Raw genomic sequence first — 20,977 nt, 5'->3', positions numbered from 1 at the left:
AAAGGTGTGTGTGGGATGGAGCGGGCTAAGCAGAATGTCCCAAGAGGAAGGAACAGTAGGTGTTGGGAGAATTGCAAATAGTTTTGCATGGAAGGAGCTCAGACAGCAGTCATAGTAAAGAACTTTTTTTTTTTTTTCTGAGGGTAGTAGACAGGACTCCAAGTCAGACTGATGAGATTTGTAATTAGAAAATCATTCTGGCTGCAGGCCGGGCACGGTGGCTCATGCCTGTAATCCTAGCACTTTGGGAGGCCAAGGCAGGCGGATCACGAGGTCAGAAGATTGAGACCATCCTGGCCAATATGGTGAAACCCTGTCTCTACTAAAAATACAAAAATTAGCTAGACATGGTGGCAGGTGCCTGTAGTCCCAGCTACTCAGGAGGCTGAGGCAGGAGAATGGCGTCAACCTGGGAGGTGGAGGTCACAGTGAGCCGGGATCATGCCACTGCACTCCAGCCTGGGCAACAGAGTGAGACTCCATCTAAAAAAAAAAATATCACTCTGGTTGCAATGAGAGGGTCAGTCGGAGAGCAGCCGATCAAGGCCAGCTAGATACATGTCTAGGTGGGAGATGAAGGTGGCCCAGGCTGCTGAGGGACATGTTCTCTCAGAGTGACAGCAGAAGGGACCAAGCCAGCTTTGGCCTAAGTTGCCATGAGCGTCCTCATCAGAGGAGCATCCCCAGGCACACCTGCTCCCCACCCAAATGCCAATCTTTGACATCTGAGGACAACGATTTCCTAGAACCTTGCTTCTTAGAGTGTATTCCACTGACTAGCAGCATCTTATCACCTGAGAGCATGTTAGGAATGCAGAGTCTTGGGCCCCATTCCAAACCTACTGCATATGCCTCTGCATTTTAACAAGAGCCTCAGGAGAGTTTGTATGCATTAGAAGGTGAAAAGCACTGTCTGAGGCCATTGCAGAACTCCTGTGCAGTTCACCCGATCCTTTTCCGGGGCTCTGGGGTTATCCCTGTCAGAGGCTTCCTGTTTGCTCGGGTTAGCCCACAAGGCTCTGACACAGTCCTCCCTGGATGCCCCTGAGCTGAGCTGTGGAGTGTGTGCAGGCGCTGAATACATGCACCCCACATGCAATGCCCAGCTAGCTTTCCGCCACCAGACACAGCCTCCCACCCACCCCATCTCACTGCTGTGTGTGTGTCCTATGCACTTCTCTTGGCAGGAGATAGTGGACTGGTTCAATGCCCTGCGTGCAGCCCGTCTGCAGTATCTAAAAATGGCTTTTCCTGAACTCCCGGAGTCTGAGGTGAGCTAAATGTGGACCCCAATTTCTGAATCTCCTCTCGGCCATCTCCTTCTTTCCCTGTCTGTTGACCTCGAAGACACTCAGAAGCCAGACTAGGACTGGGCATGGTGGCTCATGCCTGTAATCCCAGCACTTTGGGAGGCCGAGGCGGGAGGATCACGAGGTCAGGAGATCGAGACCACCCTGGCTAGCATGGTGAAACCCCATCTCTACTAAAAATACAAAAAAATTGGCTGGATGTGGTGGTGGGCACCTGTAATTCCAGCTACTTGGGAGGCTGAGGCAGGAGAATGGCGTGAACCCGGGAGGTGGAGCTTGCAGTGAGCCGAGATGGCACCACTACACTCCAGCCTGGGTGACAGAGCAAGACTCCGTCTCCAAAAAAAAAAAAAAAAAGAAACCAAAGAAGCCAGACTAGGTTTGTTTGCAGGCAAGACCTCGAGGTTGAGGGCTGGGTAGCTCAGAGGGAAACCCAAGGCATCTCCAAGGGAGCCTGGGGGGTTACAGCCTCACATATGACAAGGCAGCCTCCCGAAAGCAGGTCAGTTTCTCCCCTTCAGGGGAGTGTCAAGGGGCTCAGCGTTTGGTCATCTCTTTCTGATCCCTTCTCCCTCTAAAATGTACAAATGATCCCTAACATACTGCTTACAGAGTGCTTTGAGCCCGTTTTGTCTTGTGAAATGCAGCCGGGCAGGGGTGATTATTTCCATTTCACTGATGTGATATACAGTCCCAGGAAGGGCAGGTGAATAACCAAAGGTGCTCTTCCCTTTCTAATATCCCCACTTTGCCCTGTGATGCTCTGGGCTTGGGAAAGCCTGGGATCCTCCCCATTACAATTGTAACAGGAGCAGGTATGCCCTTCGTGGCCAACATGATGGGGAGCCGAGAACTTCATTTTGATTGTCTCCAGACTTCTGGGGCCTTCATTTCCCTGTTTCAGGCTGGGCCAGGGAGGCCTGCATGGTGTGGGGCAGAGGATGCCGCCTTGAGCCAGGAAGCCTGGGCTCTCAGGGATGCTCGATTGCTCACTTTCTGTGTGACCCCTGCAGGTCCTGGCACCTCTCTGAGCTTCTGTTTCCATATTGGTAAGATGGCAGTTAGTCCAGGTCATCTTCAGGGTCCCTTCCGGCTCTGAGATTGTATACTCTGGTCCTCTTCAAGAGGCTCCCCTCTAAGAGGATTTTGTAAGTGATGGGGGTGGAAAACCATTTTAATGCTGGGATTTTCTTAATCTCAACCGTTAGAGCTTCCTTTTTTTTTTTTTTTTTTTGAGACGGAGTCTCGCTTTGTCGCCCAGGCTGGAGCGCAGTGGCCGGATCTCAGCTCACTGCAAGCTCCGCCTCCCGGGTTTACGCCATTCTCCTGCCTCAGCCTCCAGAGTAGCTGGGACTACAGGCGCCCGCCACATCGCCCGGCTAGTTTTTTGTAGTTTTTAGTAGAGACGGGGTTTCACCGTGTTAGCCAGGATGGTCTCGATCTCCTGACCTCGTGATCCGCCCGTCTCGGCCTCCCAAAGTGCTGGGATTACAGGCTTGAGCCACCGCGCCCGGCCTGCTTCCTTTTTTTTTTTTGAGACGGAGTCTCACTCTGTCGCCCAGGCTGGAGTGTAGTGGTGCAATCTCCGCTCACTGCAAGCTCCACTGCCTCCCGGGTTCATGCCATTCTCCTGCCTCAGCCTCCCTAGAAGCTGGGACTACAGGCACCCACCACCACGCCCGGCTAATTTTTTTGTATTTTTAGTAGAGACGGGGTTTCACTGTGTTCGCCAGGATGGTCTCGATCCCCTGACCTCGTGATCCGCCCACCTTGGCCTCCCAAAGTGCTGGGATTACAGGCATGAGCCACCGCGCCCAGCCTAGAGCTTCCTTGAAAGCCTAAATGCTCCTTAATTCCAAGGTTTGTAGGGAGCCCTTCAGGCCCCAGGATGTGCTGAGATGGCAGCTGTCTGGGAGCAGTTCCAGTAAGGCCCGAGTCAGAGCCCTTGTGTCAGTCTGCTGAGTTTGCACCCAGAACCGGTTAATGCTGGCTCCCATGGGCGGGGAGTGGAGGGTGCTGACTGCTGACTATGAGGAGGGAGGACAAAGTGCAGACGCTCAGCCTTATTTAATCTGGGCAAGTTGCCCATCTTTGCTGACATGTGTAAAGGAAATTGCTCTTCGGTCAACATCCTCAATGTTCCCCTGCCTCTCTCATCCACTGTCAGTACCCGATATCCATCCCGTGTCTTTCTTCCCATTTAATGTCTGTGTATGGTGTGAGGTTCTGAGCAATCACCAGGCCTGGCTCAAGCTTTAGGGTCCACATGTTGGAAACCCAGGGTATCCCAGTGGGGTCTGTGGTCCTGTAATAAGTGCATGTGGTCTTTTGGACTTCAGAGAAGTAGGTATTGTTGCCATGGTGACAGATAATCCAGGCCCAGAGAGGTGATGTGACTTGCCCAGGTGATAGTAGCTACTTTCTAGGGCTGTTGTGAGACTCCAGCGAGCCAAGGCATCTGAAGTACAGGAAGCAGTGCTCCAGCCATGTGATTTTCCTTTTTCTCCCAATGGTTTCCCTAGGCCTCTGCTTGCTCTGTGCTGACTCAAATTCAGAATATTGAGCAGTTCGGGACTCCATCTGTTTTCTCCAAATGGAAGAATTAAAGCGTAGTGAATGTATTTTAGGAGGAGGGGAGTAGTACAGTTTATATTTTCTTTCTTACATTTAAAAAATTTTATTTTTTGTAGAGATGGTATCTCACTTATGTTGCCTGGGCTGCTCTCGAACTTCTGGCCTCAAGCAATCCTCCTACCTCGGCCTCCCAAAGTGCTGGGACTACAGGTGTGAGCCACTGCATCTGACCTATATTTTCATTTTTGGCTCACAACTTTCCCCCTTTAAACTTCCCGTAGCTGTTCCCCAGACCTCACTTCCCCTGTGCCTCTGCCCTGGGCCCTGGAGCTCTCTGTTCTTTGAAGCCTAGACTGTCATTTGAAGCTCTAGACTTTCCAGGTTGATGCCTGGGAGCATAGGAGGCCATCATCAACCCCTGGAAACATCTCTGAGTATAGGCTGAGAGGCTGGAAGGGGTTCTGGGGATCACATGATCCAGGTTGTTTATCACACAGGGGAGACATAAGGCCTCATGAGACAGAAGGTCTTACAAAGGTGATGCAACTGGTGGAGGCCAGAACTGGAGTTAGAACCAGGTCTCCCGACTTCTGCTTCAGAACTTTCTCTGTCCACTCTGGCATCATTTTCTTTTCTTTCTTTCTTTTTTTTTTGAGACGGAGTCTCCCTCTGTCACCCAGACTGGAGTGCAATGGCACTATCTCAGCTCACTGCAACTTCTGCCTCCCAGGTTCAAGGGATTCTTTTGCCTCAGCCTACTGAGTAGCTGGGATAACAAGTGCGCGCCACCGTGCCCAGCTAATTTTTGTATTTATAGTAGAGATGGGGTTTCACCACGTTGGCCAGGCTAGTCTCAAACTCCTGGCCACAAGTGATCCACCTGCCTTGGCCTCCCAAAGTGCTGGAATTACAGACATGAGCCATCGCGCCCAGCCTCTGGCGTCATTTTCTTGTTGCTCTGTGTCAGAACTCTGACCAATGACCATGCCTTTCCCAAGGTCCTGCTCAGAGGGCCCTGGCGTGTTTACACTTTAGCACCCTAGTGTAGTGGTAGGAGTACAGTCCAGTGTCATCGGCCCTGGGCATGAATCTCAGCTCTTTGCGCTACCAGTGATGTGACTTTAGGAAAATCCCCAGCCCCTTCTCTGTGGCCTGGTTTTTCAGATGTGTAATGAAGCTGGTGATACCCACCTCGCAGGGTGATTAAGAATTGCAGCCAGAGCCTGACGCAAAGTGGACCCTCAGAACATGTTCCCTGACACCAAGAGGGTCTCTGCAGAGCCTTGCCTATGTCCATACCCTGGGGTTACTGAAGGAGTCCTTAAACCAAAACTTGGCCATGCCACTAAGTTCTGCAAACATCTGGGGTGCTGTCGACTGGCTCTGTGAAATATTAATATTATATCCATTGCACTTTCCAAATATAATACCATGAGCCATGAGCATACATCCTTCCCCATTTCAAACTTCCCCTTTGTCGGGAGCCAGGCGGGAACCTGGAGCTTTGGGTGTGAGTTGGGGGTCAGTGTCTGTCTCTCTTCCACAGCTCGTGCCATTCCTCACCAGGAACTACCTCAAACAAGGCTTCATGGAAAAGACTGGGCCAAAGGTACCTTCTACCACTCCCTGAGGGACTTATATGGTTTAATGTATACAAAAGGTTTAATGTGTTTATGGGATGACTGTTAAGAGAACAGTGAAAGGTGTTAGGCCAAGCTTGTCCAACCAACAGCCCATGGGCCGCATGCTGCCCAGGACAGCTTGGAATGAGGCCCAACACAACTTTCTTTTTTAAATTTTTTTGAGACAAGAGTCTTGCACTGTCACCCAGGCGGAGTGCAGTGGTGTGATCTTGGCTCACTGCAACCTCCACCTCCTGGATTCCAGCGATTCTCCTGCCTCAGACTCCTGAGTAGCTGGGATTACAGGTGCCCGCCGCCATGACTGGCTAATTTTTGTAATTTTAGTAGAGACGGGGTTTCACCATGTTGGCCAGGCTGGTCTCGAACTCCCGACCTCAAGCGATCTGCCCACCTCAGACTCCCAAAGTGCTGGGATTACAGGCATGAGTCACCATGCCCAGCCAAATTCGTGAACTTTCTTAAAACATTGTAAGATATTTTTGCGATTTTTTTTTTAAGCTCATCAGCTATCATTAGTTTAGTGTATTTTATGTGTGGCCCAAGACAATTCTTCCAATGTGGCCCAGGGAAGGCAAAAGATTGGATACCCCTGTGTTAGGCAATCGTGAAAGCAAGCCTTGGGCAGGTGGAAAAAGTAGTCAAAGGGTTGTTTTCAGAGAGGCGCAGCCCCTCCGCGTGCTTCTTGTTGCAGGGCTTTCTCTCCCTGACCTAGGTCAGAATTTAGCCAAGGCCAGCACTTTCAGCCTTGCTAAGCAGTAACCACTTCTGATTTTCCCCAACTTCCTTTTTCTTTGGCTTCTTTGTCCACCGCCTGAGAAAGAGGAAAGTGCCTCTTCCAAGTCAAGGCAGCACCTGGAGGCAGCAGGGTGAAGCTGGTAGAGGGTATGATGGGGTTGGAAGGGTAATGGGCAGAACCTTCAATGCCTGAGGGCTCCTGTCCAGGCCCCAGGGAGAAGGACTAGGATGTCTGACTGAGGAGGCTGGGCTGGAGAACCAGTGGGACTGGCCAGCTCCCTTGGTTTGGCCTGGGCTGGCCCCTGATCTCTATCCTCAGAAACTGGCGGGAGGCCGAGACGGGCGGATCACGAGGTCAGGAGATCGAGACCATCCTGGCTAACATGGTGAAACCCCGTCTCTACTAAAAATACAAAAACTAGCCGGGCGAGGTGGCGGGCGCCTGTAGTCCCAGCTACTCGGGAGGCTGAGACAGGAGAATGGCGTAAACCCGGGAGGCGGAGCTTGCAGTGAGCTGAGATCCGGCCACTGCACTCCAGCCCGGGCGACAGAGCGAGACTCCGCCTCAAAAAAAAAAAAAAAAAAAAAAAAGAAACTGACTTGGTCATCCATGGTAAGAGGGTCCCTCTTTTGCAGCAGAGAGAACCTTTCAAGAAAAGGTGGTTCACCCTGGATTGCCATGAGCGGAGGCTGCTCTATTACAAGAACCCACTGGTAAGAGCCACTCCTGCTCCCTCCCCAGGGCTTCCTCAGACAGAACTGGGTAGTGCTTGTCTGAAACTATGTGAAAGCTATGGATAAACACATCTCCCAGAGCCCCAGAGCTAGAGAAACCCTGAGAGGAAAACCTCTACCCCTTGTTTTTGTTGCTCTTGAAGTAATCTCCTGTGGCATGAAGCTTCTTTCTCCTTGCTTTCAGGAAGTCCATTATGAGTATCCAAAATGCTGCCCATGGTAGTTAAATAAGGTGTATTTCTTCCTCTAGTCTCCAGGGCTCACTTCTAACCAAGAGGCCGTGATATGTAATGGTTAGGAGTGTGGTGGACTCTAGAATCCGGCTGTCTGGGTTCTGGTCTCAGCCCTGCTACTTGTAGTAGTGTTGCCTTGAGCTGAGTACTTAGCTCTCTGTGCCTTAGTTTCCTCCTCTGAAAAACAGGCTTAATAAGAATGCCTTCCCCAGAGGTTGCCATGATGGTTATTTAAGTTACTAAAAAGCATTGTAATTCCTGATGCTGATTTTAATAGGTCTCCATAAATGTTAGGTATCACTTATTTATTTTTTTTAGAGACAGAGTCTCTCTCTGTCACCCAGGCTGGAATGCAGTGGCACAATCACAGCTCATTGCAACCTTGAACTTCTGGGTCCAAGTTATCTTCCTGCCTCAGCCTCCTGAGTAGCTCAGAATACAGGCATGCACCACCATGCCCAGCTAATTTAAAAAAAAAAAAAAAAAGTAGGGCTGGGTGCTCTGGCTCTTGCCTGTAATCCCAGCACTTTGGGAGGCTGAGGCAGGAGGATCACTTGAGCCCAGAAGTTCAAGACCAGCCTGCACAACATAATGAGATCCCATCGCTACAAGAAACTTAAGGCCGGGCATGGTGACTCACGTCTGTAAACCCAGCACTTTGGGAGGCCAAGGTGGGCGGATCACGAGGTCAGGAGTTCAAGACCAGCCTGACCAACATGGTGACACCCCGTCTCTACTAAAAATACAAAAATTAGTCAGACATGGTGGTGTGTGCCTGTAATCCCAGTTACTCAGGAGGCTGAGGCAGGAGAATCACTTGAAACTGGAGGCAGAGGGTGCAGTGAGCCGAGATCACGCCATTGCACTCCAGCCTGGGTGCAGAGCGAGACTCTGTCTCAAAAAAAAAAAAGAAAAAGAAAAGAAAAGAATCTTAAAAATTAGCCAGGTGTGGTGGCACATGCCTGTAGTCCTAGCTGCTTGGGAGGCTGAGGTGTGAGGATCGCCTGAGCCTGGGAGGTTGAGGCTGGGATGAGCCATGATTGTGCCACTGCACTTCCAGCCTGGGTGACAGAGTGAGACCCTGTCTCCAAAAACAATTCATGATAATAATTAATAAATTTTTTTTGCAGAGAAGGGGTCTCACTATGTTGCCCAGGTTGGTCTCATATTCCTGGCCTCAAACAGTCCTCTGCTTTAGCTTCCCAAAGTGCTAGGATTACAGGCATGAACTACCAGGCCCACCCTCAGTATCTTTTCAACAGATGATGTGTATGATTTATTTTAGGGTTTTGATCTTTCAAATTCTGGGTCCCACTCAGCAGAAATCCCAGCAGGGACCTCATACCCCCTTCCCAAAACAGAGCTTGGAGGCTGTCAGGGCTGCAGGGCCCCTCTGCCCTGGGGGCACCCTCTGATGACACTGTACCCTCCATTTTCAGGATGCCTTTGAGCAGGGCCAGGTTTTTCTTGGGAACAAGGAGCAGGGATATGAAGTCTATGAAGACCTGCCCAAGGGCATCCGAGGAAATCGCTGGAAAGCCGGACTCACCATTGTCACCCCAGAGCGGAGATATGTCCTCACTTGCCCCAACGAGAAGGAGCAGCAAGAATGGCTGGAAAGTTTGCGGGGTGTCCTGTCCAGCCCCTTGACGCTCCTCAGCCGCCTCAGTAAGAAGCAGGAACTGAAGGGTGTTCTTTTGGCCAAGGGCAGAGGGCAGAAAGGTGCTTTTTCACTTAGGTTCAGCTGTGATGCCATAAAAGATTCCTGATTCCTGACTATGCTCTTTTCACTGTCTTCTCTTCCTGAGAAAGAAAAGCACAGACATGCCATTATTGCCAAACAGTCGACTCTGTCCACCCTGGGTTCCTGTAACAGAGCTCTTCCCCAGGAGCTTTTAGAGGAGTTTGGCCCTGGCAGAACCCCTGGGTGCCGTCTGTACCCCCCGCAGTGTGGGGGCTGAGCAACTTCTCTTTCCCTCCACCCTCCTCTATGCTGATCCTTTTTCTCGTGAGAAAACCCTGGCCTGTTATTATTAGCTAAGGTCACACCCGCTGGGCAGCTCCTGGGATTTTTGGATTCCTCCCCACTCCAGAGGGAAGGCTATTTCTAGTGGCTTCTTTTCTCTGAGTCCTCCCTTCTGTCTGCCTCTCTCCTGCTCCTCTTTACCAGTAGGCCTTCCTCAGTGCTGACAGCCCTGTGAAAAAGGAGGAGACATGCCGAGCTCCGGCAGGAAACTGCTGGCCCAGGGCCTGGCTTCTGGGGCACAAAGGAGAATTTCTGTGTTTGGAAAAGTACAGACTGAGCAGGTGACCCCCACACAGCCCCTTGGGGGAAACACTTGTGCCCTTTGAGTCTGACCGATAGAAACACAGACTCTCTTGACTGTCCCACAAAGGCCAAAGCCAGAGAACCTCAGAAAGGGACTTGCAAATTGTGAGTGAGGCATATCAGCTGGTGCTTTCTTTTCTCTGTGGGCTGCCATTTATGAGTCTCTTGGTTTTTCTCTGTCTCTATCCCTCCACTTTTCTCTCCTTTGCTAGTGTGTGCATCCCCTCTGATGCCCTGGCCCTTACTCTTTCATTCTGTTTTTTATTCAGAGGCTCCTTCTGTCTTTGTGTTATTTTTTTTTTTATTTTCTTTTTTTGAGACGGGATCTTGCACTGTCACCCAGGCTGAAGTGCAGTGGTGTGATCTCAGCTCACTGCAATCTCCTCTTCCTGGGTTCAGGCAATCCTCTCAGCTCAGCCTCCCAAGTAGCTGGGACTACAGGCTCGTGACACCACATCCAGCTAATTTATTTTGTATTTTTAGTAGAGACAGAGTTTCACCATGTTGCCCAGGCTGGTCTCGAACTCCTGAGCTCAAGTGATCCACCTTCCTCGGCCTCCCAAAGTGCTGAGATGACAGGTGTGAGCCACTGCGCCCGGCCATGGCTCCCTCTGTCTTTGTACACCTGTCCCTTTGCTGTCCCTCTCCTCCACAGAACAGCATTGGCATGGCCACCTCCCTCAGCCCTCTTCATTTCCCTTGTAGCTGCATCAACAGAGAGTGGCCGCAGCAGCAGGTGACCCATTAACTGAGGAACTGGCTGCCACTGAACACCTGGAGCGCCTTGCGGGAAGGAGAAGCTCGCACCTCGACCCTGGCTGCCCACCATCAGTGCCCCACAGTCAGCAGCCATCCCTGGCAGTGAACTCTGCCAGGACTGAAGCTGTGGCTTTATCCATCAGCTCCCTGAGCCTTCCCCGCAACCCACCCCAGGGATCTGAGGATCTGGTACACAGATGAACATCTATCCCCTCCTCCTCCATACACACCCTGGCTTGAAATGCCCTATAGGCCCAGAACTTTCTCACATCTGAAATGGAGGCATTGCAATGAAAAGGCACCCACAGCATCATGCAAGTGGCATCTTGTTAAAAAAAAAAAAAAAGTTTAATCTGAATCTAACCATGAGGAAATAATCAGACAAATCCACATTAGGGGCATTCTGCTAAACATCTGACCCAGACTCTTCAAAAATGAAGCGTGAAAGATAAAGTACTCAATGGCTAGGTGTAGTGGCTCACATCTGCAATCCCAGCACTTTGGGAGGCCGAGGTGGACAGATCGTGAGGTCAGGAGATCAAGACCATCCTGGCCAACATGGTGAAACCCCATCTCTACTGAAAATACAAAACTTAGCTGGATGTGGTAGTGCACTCCTGTAGTCCCAGCTACTTGGGAGGCTGAGGCAGGAGAATCGCTTGAACCCGGGGGTGGAGGTTGCAGTGAGCCAAGATTGCACCACTACACTCCAGCCTGGTAACAGAGCAAGACTCCATCTCAAAAAAAAAAAAGAAAGTAGTTAATATTGTGAAAGATAAAGTAGTCTGAGAACTGTTCTATATTAAAGGAGACTAGGCCAGGTGCAGTGACTCAAGCCTGTAATCCCAGCATTTTGGGAGGCCTAGGTGGGCGAATCACTTGAGGTCAGGAGTTCGAGACCAGCCTGGCCAACATGGTGAAACCCTGTCTGTACTAAAAATACAAAAATTAGCTGGGCTTGGTGGTGCATGCCTGTAGTCCCAGCTACTCAGGAGGCTGAGGCAGGAGAATCATTTGAGCTTACGAGGCCAAGGTTGCAGCGAGCCAGGATCACGCCACTGTACTTTTTTTGAGACTCTGCCTCAAAAAAAGAAAAAAAAAGGAGACTAAGATATGGCAACCAAAAGCAATTCATGGTTCTTGATTGGTCCTGGAAAAAAAAAATAGCTGAAAAGGACATAATTGAGATAACTGGGAAATTCGAATATGAATGTATTAATATTCATATTAATAGTATTGTAATGTGATAATTGCGCTGTATTTGTATTGGAGAATGTTCTTTTTCTTAGGAGATACACACTGAAATATTTAGGGATAAAATGTGAATGCAATTGATTCTTTTTTTGTTTGTTTGTTTTGAGATGGAGTCTTGCTCTTTTGCCCAGGCGGGAGTACAATGATGCGATCTCAGCTCACTGCAACCTCTGCCTCCCAGTTTCGAGCCATCCTCGTCCCTCAGCCTCCTGAGTAGCTGGGACTACAGGCACATGCCACCACTCCTGGTTAATTTTTGTATTTTTAGTAGAGACCAGGTTTCATCATGTTGTCCAGGCTGGTCTCAAATTCCTGACCTCAAGTGATCCACCCGCCTTGGCCTCCCAAAGTGCTGGGATTACAGGCGTGAGCCACTGTGCCTGGTCTACAATTAATTTTTAAATGGTTCAGCAAAAAATAAGTATATGTGTGTATGTATATATATATATATTGTGTGTGTGTGTGTGTGTGTGTGTGTGTAGAGAGAGAGAGAGAAGCAGAGAGAGAGAGAACCACTGTGCAAAATGTTAGCAACTGATGAATCCATTTGAAGTATAGATGGGCATTTATTGTCCTATTCATGCAATTTTGTATAGATTTGAAAGTTTTCAAATTAAAAAATTGGGGGGAAATGGCTGGGTGTGGAGGTTCATTCCTGTAATCCCAGCACTTTGGGAGGCCGAGGCGGGTGGATCACTTGAGGACAGGAGTTCCAGACCAGCCTGGCCAATATGGTGAAACCCCATCTCCACGAAAAAAATACAAAAATTAGCCAGGCATGGTGGCTCGCACCTGTAGTCCCAGGTACTCGGGAGGCTGAGGCAGGAGAATTGCTTTAACTGAGGAGACGGAGGTTGTGGTGAGTCAAGATCACGCCACTTCACTCCAGCCTAGGTGACAGCGCAAGACCCTGTCTCAAAAGCAAAAACAAAAAACTGAAGAGACACAGTGCTATTGGATACAGGGCAGAGAGGGATCCAGCCCAGGCTCTGAGTGCGGCCCTGCAACCAACTCGAAGCCACTGGAATATTCACTTCCCCACCTCTGTGCCTTGATTTTTCTTTTTTTTTTTTTTTTTTTTGAGACGGAGTCTTGCTCTGCCACCCAGGCTGGAGTGCAGTGGCTGGATCTCAGCTCACTGCAAGCTCCGCCTCCCGGGTTTACGCCATTCTCCTGCCTCAGCTTCCCGAGTAGCTGGGACCACAGGCGCCCGCCTCGTCGCCCAGCTAGTTTTTTTTGTATTTTTTTAAATAGAGACAGGGTTTCACCGTATTAGCCAGGATGGTCTCGATCTTCTGACCTCGTGATCCGCCCGTCTCGGCCTCCCAAAGTGCTGGGATTACAGGCTTGAGCCACCGCGCCCGGCCTGATTTTTCTATTTAAAATGAAGTTACACTAACTATTGAAATTAAAAGTAATAACAAGTATTTCTGACTACCTCTCAGGTGCCAGGCTCTGTGCCAGGCCCTGTGAATAGGCAAGAGATGACATGGTCCCTGCTGTGACAGATCGCAGAGCGCTGGGGAGGCAGCCTCTTAACAGGCAGCACAGTGAAGTGAGTGTTCAGAAAGGGGAAGAGCAGGCTGCTTTGGGGCTGTGTGGTGATGGGGCTTAGCCTAGTTCGCGGGCGAGGGAAGCCTCCTTCCTCTCCTGAAAGTGACATGTAAGTTGAAACCTTCGAGCTGTTTAGAGGTTAGTCTAAAGGAAGAGGGTGAGGAAGCACTCTAAGCAGAGGAAATGCAATGCTCAAAGGTCCCAAGATGGAAAAAAGGAACTGAATGAGACCGGGTGCAGTGGCTCACACCTGTAATCCCAGCACTTTGGGAGGCCAAGGCAGGCGGATCATGAGATCAGAAGTTCAAGACCAGCCTGACCAACATGGTGAAACCCCGTTTCTACTAAAAACACAAAAATTAGCTGGGCATGATGGTGGTTGCCTATAATCCCAGCTACTCAGGAGGCTGAGGCAGGAGAATCGCTTGAATGTGGGAGGCGGAGGTTGCAGTGAGCCGAGATTGTGCCATGGCACTCCAGCCTGGGTGACAGAGTGAGACTCCATATCAAAAAAAAAAAAAAAAAAAGGAACTGAATGAAATCTCAAATGGCTGAAATGTTAGAGCAACAGAGTGCCAAGGCCCCTGTGCTGGGACTCATTGTTCCTTTCCTCTGTCTTCAAGCAACACGCAGAAATACACTGGATGTTCTCTCTTCGCTTCAATGGAGACCCAAGGAGCTGAGAGGGTCTCTAAGAGACTCTCTGTGACTGGGTGTGATGGCTTATGCCCATAATCCCAGCCCTTTGGGAGGCTGAGGCAAGCGGATTGAGACCCAGCGTTCGAGAGCAGCCTGGGCAACATAGTGAGATCCCATCTCTACAAAGAAAAAAAAATTAGCTGGACGTGGTAGTGCATGCCTGTAATCCCAGCTACTCAGGACAATGATATAAGAGGATCACTTGAGCCAGGGAGGTCATGGCTACAGTGACCCCTGATTGCACCACTGCACTCAGCCTGGGTGACAGAGTGAGACCCTGTGTTAAATAAATAAATAAATAAATATGCATTTTATGGGACTTCCCTTTGGATCCCCCAATCAAAGGATAAGCAATGCATCAGCCTGTGTCCTTCCTGAAGCTTCTCAACTGCCCAGATAGGGAGGTGAGTCCTCTCTATCTCCTCTGGCTCTGGAAGCACCTTGAAAATGTGCATTTTCAAGGACACTTGCTGGGTTGTGCATTAAGGGCCAGTTTACTTGTCTTCCTCTTTCACCACCTGTAAACTCTGTTGGGCGTACTCTGCTAAGTTCTGGGGATGAGGAAATTAATAAAGGCATGGTCCTGCCCTCAAGGAACTTACGGTCTAGAGGAGAAGAATGAGAGGTATACAGGCAGTAACAAAGCTACTTGAAGCGGCAAACTGGGATTCTAAGGGTGGGAAAGAACAGACACAAGAGATAAAGTCCCAGTGAAATGGAGTGCTTAGTTTTGGATGATTTCTTCCTCAAGGAAGAGTATACTTCTATACTCTTTTTTTTTTTTTTTTTTTTTTTTTTTTGAGACGGAGTCTTGCTCTGCCACCCAGGCTGGAGTGCAGTGGCCTGATCTCAGCTCACTGCAAGCTCCGCCTCCCGGGTTTACGCCATTCTCCTGCCTCAGCCTCCCGAGTAGCTGGGACTACAGGCGCCCGCCTCGTCGCCCGGCTAGTTTTTTGTATTTTTAAGTAGAGACAGGGTTTCACCGTATTAGCCAGGATGGTCTCGATCTCCTGACCTTGTGATCCGCCCGTCTCGGCCTCCCAAAGTGCTGGGATTACAGGCTTGAGCCACCGCGCCCGGCTCTTTTTTTTTTTTTTGAGACGGAGTCTCGCTCTGTCCTCCAGGCTGGAGTGCAGTGGCTGGATCTCAGCTCACTGCAAGCTCCGCCTCCCGGGTTTACGCCATTCTCCTGCCTCAGCCTCCCGAGTAGCTGGGACTACAGGCGCCCGCCACCTCGCGCAGCTAGTTTTTTGTATTTTTTAGTAGAGACGGGGTTTCACCGGGTTAGCCAGGATGGTCTCGATCTCCTGACCTCGTGATCTGCCCGTCTCTGCCTCCCAAAGTGCTGGGATTACAGGCTTGAGCCACCGCGCCCGGCCCTATACTCTTGTATTAAATCCCTTTTTCCCTTTTTGGCTTGTTAGTGCAAGGAAGTTTCTATTACTTGAATCAGTCCCGACAGATAAAAGTTCTGTAAAAGAGATGATGCCTCTGCTGAATCCTGAAGAATGAGTAGAAGATACTTAGGTTGGGGTGGGAGGAGGCACAGAAAGAAGCATGTGTAAAGGCTCAGAGATATCAGGCATGCACGGGCCTGTAGTCTCAGCTACTGGGGAGGGTGAGGTGGGAGGATCATTTGAGTCCAAGAGCTCTGGGCTTTAGTGCACTATGCTAATTGGGTGTCCACACCAAATTCTGCATCAATATGGTGACCTCCAGGGAGTGAGGAACCACCAGTTTGCCTAAGGAGGGGTGAACTGGCCCAGATCAGAAATGAAGCACTTCCATGCTGATCAGTAGAGGGATCATGCCTGTGAATAGCCATTGCACTGCAGCCTGGGCAACAAGAGTGAAACTCTGTCTCAAAAAAAAAAAAAAAAGTAGCCAGGCACAAGCACTGTAGTGCATGCCTGTAATCCCAGCTACTCAGGAGGCAGAGGTGGGAGGCTTGCTTGGGCCTGGCGGGTTGCCTGGGTGACAGAGTGAGACTCTGTCAAAAAAAAAAAAAAAGAAAGAAAGAAAAAGAAAACAAAATTTGAATCACACTTCACTTGTATTAGGGTTCTCCAGAGAAATAGAACAAATGAGAGAGAGAGTGAGAGAGCGAGAGAGAGCTATAGAAATGTATCATGAAGCATTGGCTCGGGTGAAGCTGGAGGCCCAGGAAAACTGGTGGTGTAGTTTCAGTCCAAGCCTGAACCAGGAGTGCTAATGTCTAAAGTAGTCTTTAGACATGGATGTCTTAGCTCAAGCAGAAGGAATGAATTCACGCTTCCCCACCATTTTAACTTATTTGGACCTTCAGTGGATTAGATGATGCCCACCCACATTGGTGGGGGCAATCTTCTTCAGTCTACCAGTTCAAATGCCAATCTCTTCCAGAAAGCCCTCCCAGATACACCCAGAAATAATGGGTTACATAGGCATCCCTCAGCCCAGTCAAGCTGACACAAAAATTAACCATTACAATTCTCAAGAGAAAAATAAATGAATAGAGACTGATTCTAAGATATTTCAGATGTTAGAATTAATGGGGTTTTACCATGTTTGCTAGGCTGGTCTTGAACTCCTGACCTCAAGTGATCCACCTACCTTGGCCTCCCAAAGTTCTGGGATTACAGGCATGAGCCACCACATCTGGCTGGTACTGAAAATTTTAAATTACAAATATGGTGCCACATTATATTTCTATAGGGTAGCACCGAGTTAAGGTTCCACTTTGATAAGGCAGAAAAAGGGTAAAGTAAGCCCAATGTAAGTAGAAGCAGAAATCAATGACATAGAAAACGGCAAAGGAAAAAATAAGCAAAACCAGAGTGAGTTTTTGGTTTTTTATTGTTGTTATTTGGGTTTTTGTTTTGTTTTGTTTCGTTTTTGAGATAGGGTCTTGCTCTGTTGCCCTGGCTGGAGTGTAGCAGCACGATCACAACTCACTACAGCCTCTACCTCCTGGGCTCCAGCGATCCTCCTATCTCAGCCTCCCAAGTAGCTGGGACTCTAGGCGTGCGCCACCATGCCCAGCTAATTTTTGTATTTTTTGTAGAGATAGGGTTTCGCCTTGTTGTCCAGGCCAGTCTCAAACTCCTGGACTCAAGCAATCCACCCGTCTCAGCCTCCCAAAGTGCTAGGATTATAGGTGTGAGCCACCATGCCCAGCCATTTTTTTTTTTTTTGAGACGGAGTCTCGCTTTGTCGACCAGGCTGGAGTGGCCTCCCAGGTTTATGCCATTCTGCTGCCTCAGCCTCCCAAGTAGCTGGGACTACAGGCGCCCGCCACCTCACCCGGCTAGTTTTTTTGTATTTTTTAGTAGAGACGGGGTTTCACCGTGTTAGCCAGGATGGTCTCGATCTCCTGACCTCGTGATCCGCCCATCTCGGCCTCCCAAAGTGCTGGGATTACAGGCTTGAGCCACTGCGCCTGGCCCATTTTTTTTTTTTAATCAATAAAAAGGATCTTAGCTATACTGATCAAACAAAAGAGAGAAGAGACGGGGTTACAGATGACCTTGAAGTGGCTGGCAGAAGATCACGCAGGACTTTATAAACTTTTTTTTTTTTTTGAGACAGAGTTTCACTCTTGTCCCCCAGGCTGGAGTGCAATGGTGCGATCTCGGCTCACTGCAACCTCTGCCTCCCAGGTTGAAGGAATTCTCCTGCCTCAGCCTCCCGAGTAGCTGGGATTACAGGCGTGCACCACCATGCTCGGCTAATCTTTTGTATTTTCAGTAGAGACGAAGTTTTGTCATGTTAGCCAGGCTTGTCTCGAACTCCTGGCCTCAGGTGATCTGTCCGCCTCAGCCTCCCAAAGTGTTGGGATTACAGGCATGAGCCACTGCGCCTTTATAAACTATTTTAAGGTATTTAGATTTCCAGCACGAAGGCAGTAAACGGGGGAGGGACATAATCAGGTTTGAATTTAAGAAAAAAAGCAGCAGTCTAGAGTATAAGTATGAAACATACCAATTGACAGGTCATTTCAATAACTCACAGAAGCCATAGTAATATGTAATTGTAGGCCCACATCTGAGGCATCATACCAGCTCTCCTTTCCCATTGCTTTCCTACACATTCTTCACCTATTTAGAAGAAAAAGGCATACTTCTCACCCATCTCAAATCACATTAGGACATAAAAATATTTGGGATGTCAAGTAAATAAATAATTTGAAATATTAATGACAATTAAGCCTTCTTTTTAAATTTTTATTTTTAAAATTATATAGTGAAGTTGAGTTTCTCTTTCTTTGTACTGTTCTGAGTTTTAACACATATATGGATCCATATAACCACCACCACAATCAGAGTAAAGAACAGGCCAGGCGCGGTGGCTCACACCTGTAATCCCAGCACTTTGGGAGGCCAAGGCGGGCAGATCACACGGTCGGGAAATCAAGACCATCCTGGCCAACATGGTGAAACCGCATCTCTACTAAAAATACAAAAAATAGCTGAGCGTGGTGGCGCACGCCTGTAGTCCCAGCTACTCAGGAAGCTGAGGGAGGAGAATCACTTGAACCCAGGAGGCGGAGGTTGCAGTGAGCCGAGATTGCACCACTGCACTCCAGCCTGGCGACAGAGTGAGACTCTGTCTCAAAAAAATAAAAATAAAAATAGCCAGGCATGGTGGCATGTGCCTGTAGTCCCAGCTACTCAAGAGGCTGAACTCCCACTTAAGCCTGGGAATTCAAGGCTGCAGTGAGCTATGGTCTCACCACTGCACTCCAGCCTGGGTGACAAAGTGAGACCCTGCTTCAGCAAAGACCAATTTATTTCACACCCAAAAACTCCCTTATAGCCACACCCTTCCCCTGCCCCGTGGCAACCATTGATCTGTTCATCATTATAGACTGTATTTTTGAAAATTCCATATAAATGGAATCATTTAATATGTAATTTTTAAAGACTGGATTCTTTCACAGCACATGATACCTTTGAGATTCATCCAAGTCACTGCATGTGTCAATACATCTTTCCTTATTGCTAAGTAGTATTCCACTGTATGAATGTACTATAGCTTGTTTATCCAATGGAATGCTGCTTAGCACTAAAAAGGAACAAATTATTTATACATACCACAGTCTCCAGGTATGGGACTTCTGGTTCATATTGATGCGGGGTAGGTAGTCAAGGAAGTAACCATGTTCTCGGGACATAGCAATCGTGGTGACCATTCAGTCAACGCAATAAGCCTCAGCATTCGCAATGTAATTGAGCTTATTCAAACAAAGCTATCTGCAGTAGGGAATTTCTCATGTAGACAGCATGCACACTTCGGGGTTTTTTGTGTGTGTTTCTTTTCTTTTCTTTTTCTGAGATGGAGTCTTGCTCTGTCACCCAGGCTGGAGTGCAGTGGTGTCATCCCGGCTCACTGCAACCTCTGCTTCCCAGGTTCAAGCAATTCTTCTGCCTCAGCCTCCTGGGTAGCTGGGTCCACAGGCGCACACCACCATGTCCAGATAATTTTTGTATTTTTAGTAGAGACAGGGTTTCATCACGTTGGCTGGGCTGGTCTCAAACTCCTGACCTTGGGTGATCCACCCACCTCGGCCTCCCACAAGTGCTGAGATTACAGGGGTGAGCCACCGCGCTCGGCCCTGAGAGCATGCACACTTTGATTTTACCTGGTCTCAAACAGACCCTTTGCTCATTTTAATCGTAAAAAATACACCCCCAGGTGGACATTTAAGATGGTAATGAAAGGTGATGTACGGACAAGCATGTAAACTACTGTGCATGTGCACCCAGAAGACCACCCAGAACATGCTTACTAGTAACGCCTCTTTCCACTTCCTTACGAATAATCACGTAAGACTCCCATAAAGGGAGTGTCCTTAGTGCCAGTTTTTGCTGTCTCATCCTTAAACGAGCAGCCTGCCCTGAATCCTCTCTCTCTCAGAGTGTGCTGTCCATTCTGCCCTTAACTTTCAAAATACTCTTTCTCCTTTACAGTAAATTACTCTTACTCTATGCTGCACTTTTTTTCACCCCCGGGACGGAGTCTTGCTCTGTTGCCCAGGCTGGAGTGTAGTGGAGTGATCTTGGTTCGCTGAAACCTCCGACTCCCTGGTTCAAGCAATTCTCCTGCCTCAGCTTCCCAAGTAGATGGGACTACAGGTGCCCATCACCATGTCCAGCTAATTTTTTGTGTTTTTAATAAAGACGGGGTGGCCGGGCGCGGTGGCTCAAGCCTGTAATCCCAGCACTTTGGGAGGCCGAGACGGGCGGATCATGAGGTCAGGAGATCGAGACTATCCTGGCTAATACGGTGAAACCCCGTCTCTACTAAAAAATACAAAAAACTAGCGGGCGACGAGGCGGGCGCCTGTAGTCCCAGCTACTCGGGAGGCTGAGACAGGAGAATGGCGTGAACCCGGGAGGCGGAGCTTGCAGTGAGCTGAGAGCCGGCCACTGCACTCCAGCCTGGGTGGCAGAGCAAGACTCCGTCTCAAAAAAAAAAAAAAAAAAAATAAAGACGGGGTTTCACCATGTTGGCCAGGATGATCTCGAACTCCTGACCTCATGATCCGCCCACCTCGGCCTCCCAAAGTGCTGGGATTACAGGCATGAGCCACTGCGTCCAGCCTATGCTGCACTTCTTTTGCTGTGTGTCTCTTGTTTAAATTCTTTTTCTGGCCGGGCGCGGTGGCTCAAGCCTGTAATCCCAGCACTTTGGGAGGCCAAGACGGGCGGATCACGAGGTCAGGAGATCGAGACCATCCTGGCTAACACGGTGAAACCCCGTCTCTACTAAAAAATACAAAAAACTAGCCGGGCGAGGTGGCGGGCGCCTGTAGTCCCAGCTGCTCGGGAGGCTGAGGCAGGAGAATAGTGTAAACCCGGGAGGCGGAGCTTGCAGTGAGCTGAGATCCGGTCACTGCACTCCAGCCTGGGCGACAGAGTGAGACTCCATCTCAAAAAAAAAAAAAAAAAATTCTTTTTCTTTTTCTTTTTCTTTTGAGACGGAGTCTCCCTCTGTCACCCAGGCTGGAATGCAGTGGCGCAATCTCGGCTCACTGCAAGCTCCGCCTCCTGGGTTCATGCCATTCTTCTGCCTCAGCCCCCTGTGTAGCTGGGACTACAGGCGCCCGCCACCACGCCTGGCTAATTTACTGTATTTTTAGTAGAGATGAGGTTTCACCGTGTTAGCCAGGAT

The 20,977-nt window shown here is 49.2% G+C and overlaps 1 protein-coding gene across 7 annotated transcripts in view; it reads left to right on the top strand.

The window, feature by feature from the left end:
- The window catches only part of ADAP2 (ArfGAP with dual PH domains 2), a 38,354-nt gene extending 27,649 nt beyond the window's left edge, over window positions 1-10,705 (top strand). For 3 of the 7 annotated variants that reach the window (XM_033184261.1, XM_033184267.1, XM_033184268.1), the window contains 5 exons: window positions 1,188-1,271; window positions 5,431-5,493; window positions 6,899-6,976; window positions 8,670-8,898; window positions 10,265-10,705. In XM_033184261.1, the coding sequence (XP_033040152.1) occupies window positions 1,188-1,271; window positions 5,431-5,493; window positions 6,899-6,976; window positions 8,670-8,898; window positions 10,265-10,299 (489 nt within the window). In that variant the 3' untranslated portion in view covers window positions 10,300-10,705. The remainder of the gene's footprint in view (window positions 1-1,187; window positions 1,272-5,430; window positions 5,494-6,898; window positions 6,977-8,669; window positions 8,899-10,264) is intronic. The other 4 variants (XM_033184265.1, XM_033184262.1, XM_033184263.1 and 1 more) reach the window with 4 other exon arrangements.
- Window positions 10,706-20,977: the final 10,272 nt, after the last annotated feature.

This window comes from Trachypithecus francoisi, unplaced genomic scaffold, assembly GCF_009764315.1.
Source record: "Trachypithecus francoisi isolate TF-2019V2 unplaced genomic scaffold, Tfra_2.0 Lachesis_group20, whole genome shotgun sequence".
Taxonomy (NCBI): domain Eukaryota; kingdom Metazoa; phylum Chordata; class Mammalia; order Primates; family Cercopithecidae; genus Trachypithecus; species Trachypithecus francoisi.
The sequence above is the reverse complement of the archived record's forward strand: the minus strand, read 5'-3'. Positions and strand labels throughout refer to the sequence as shown.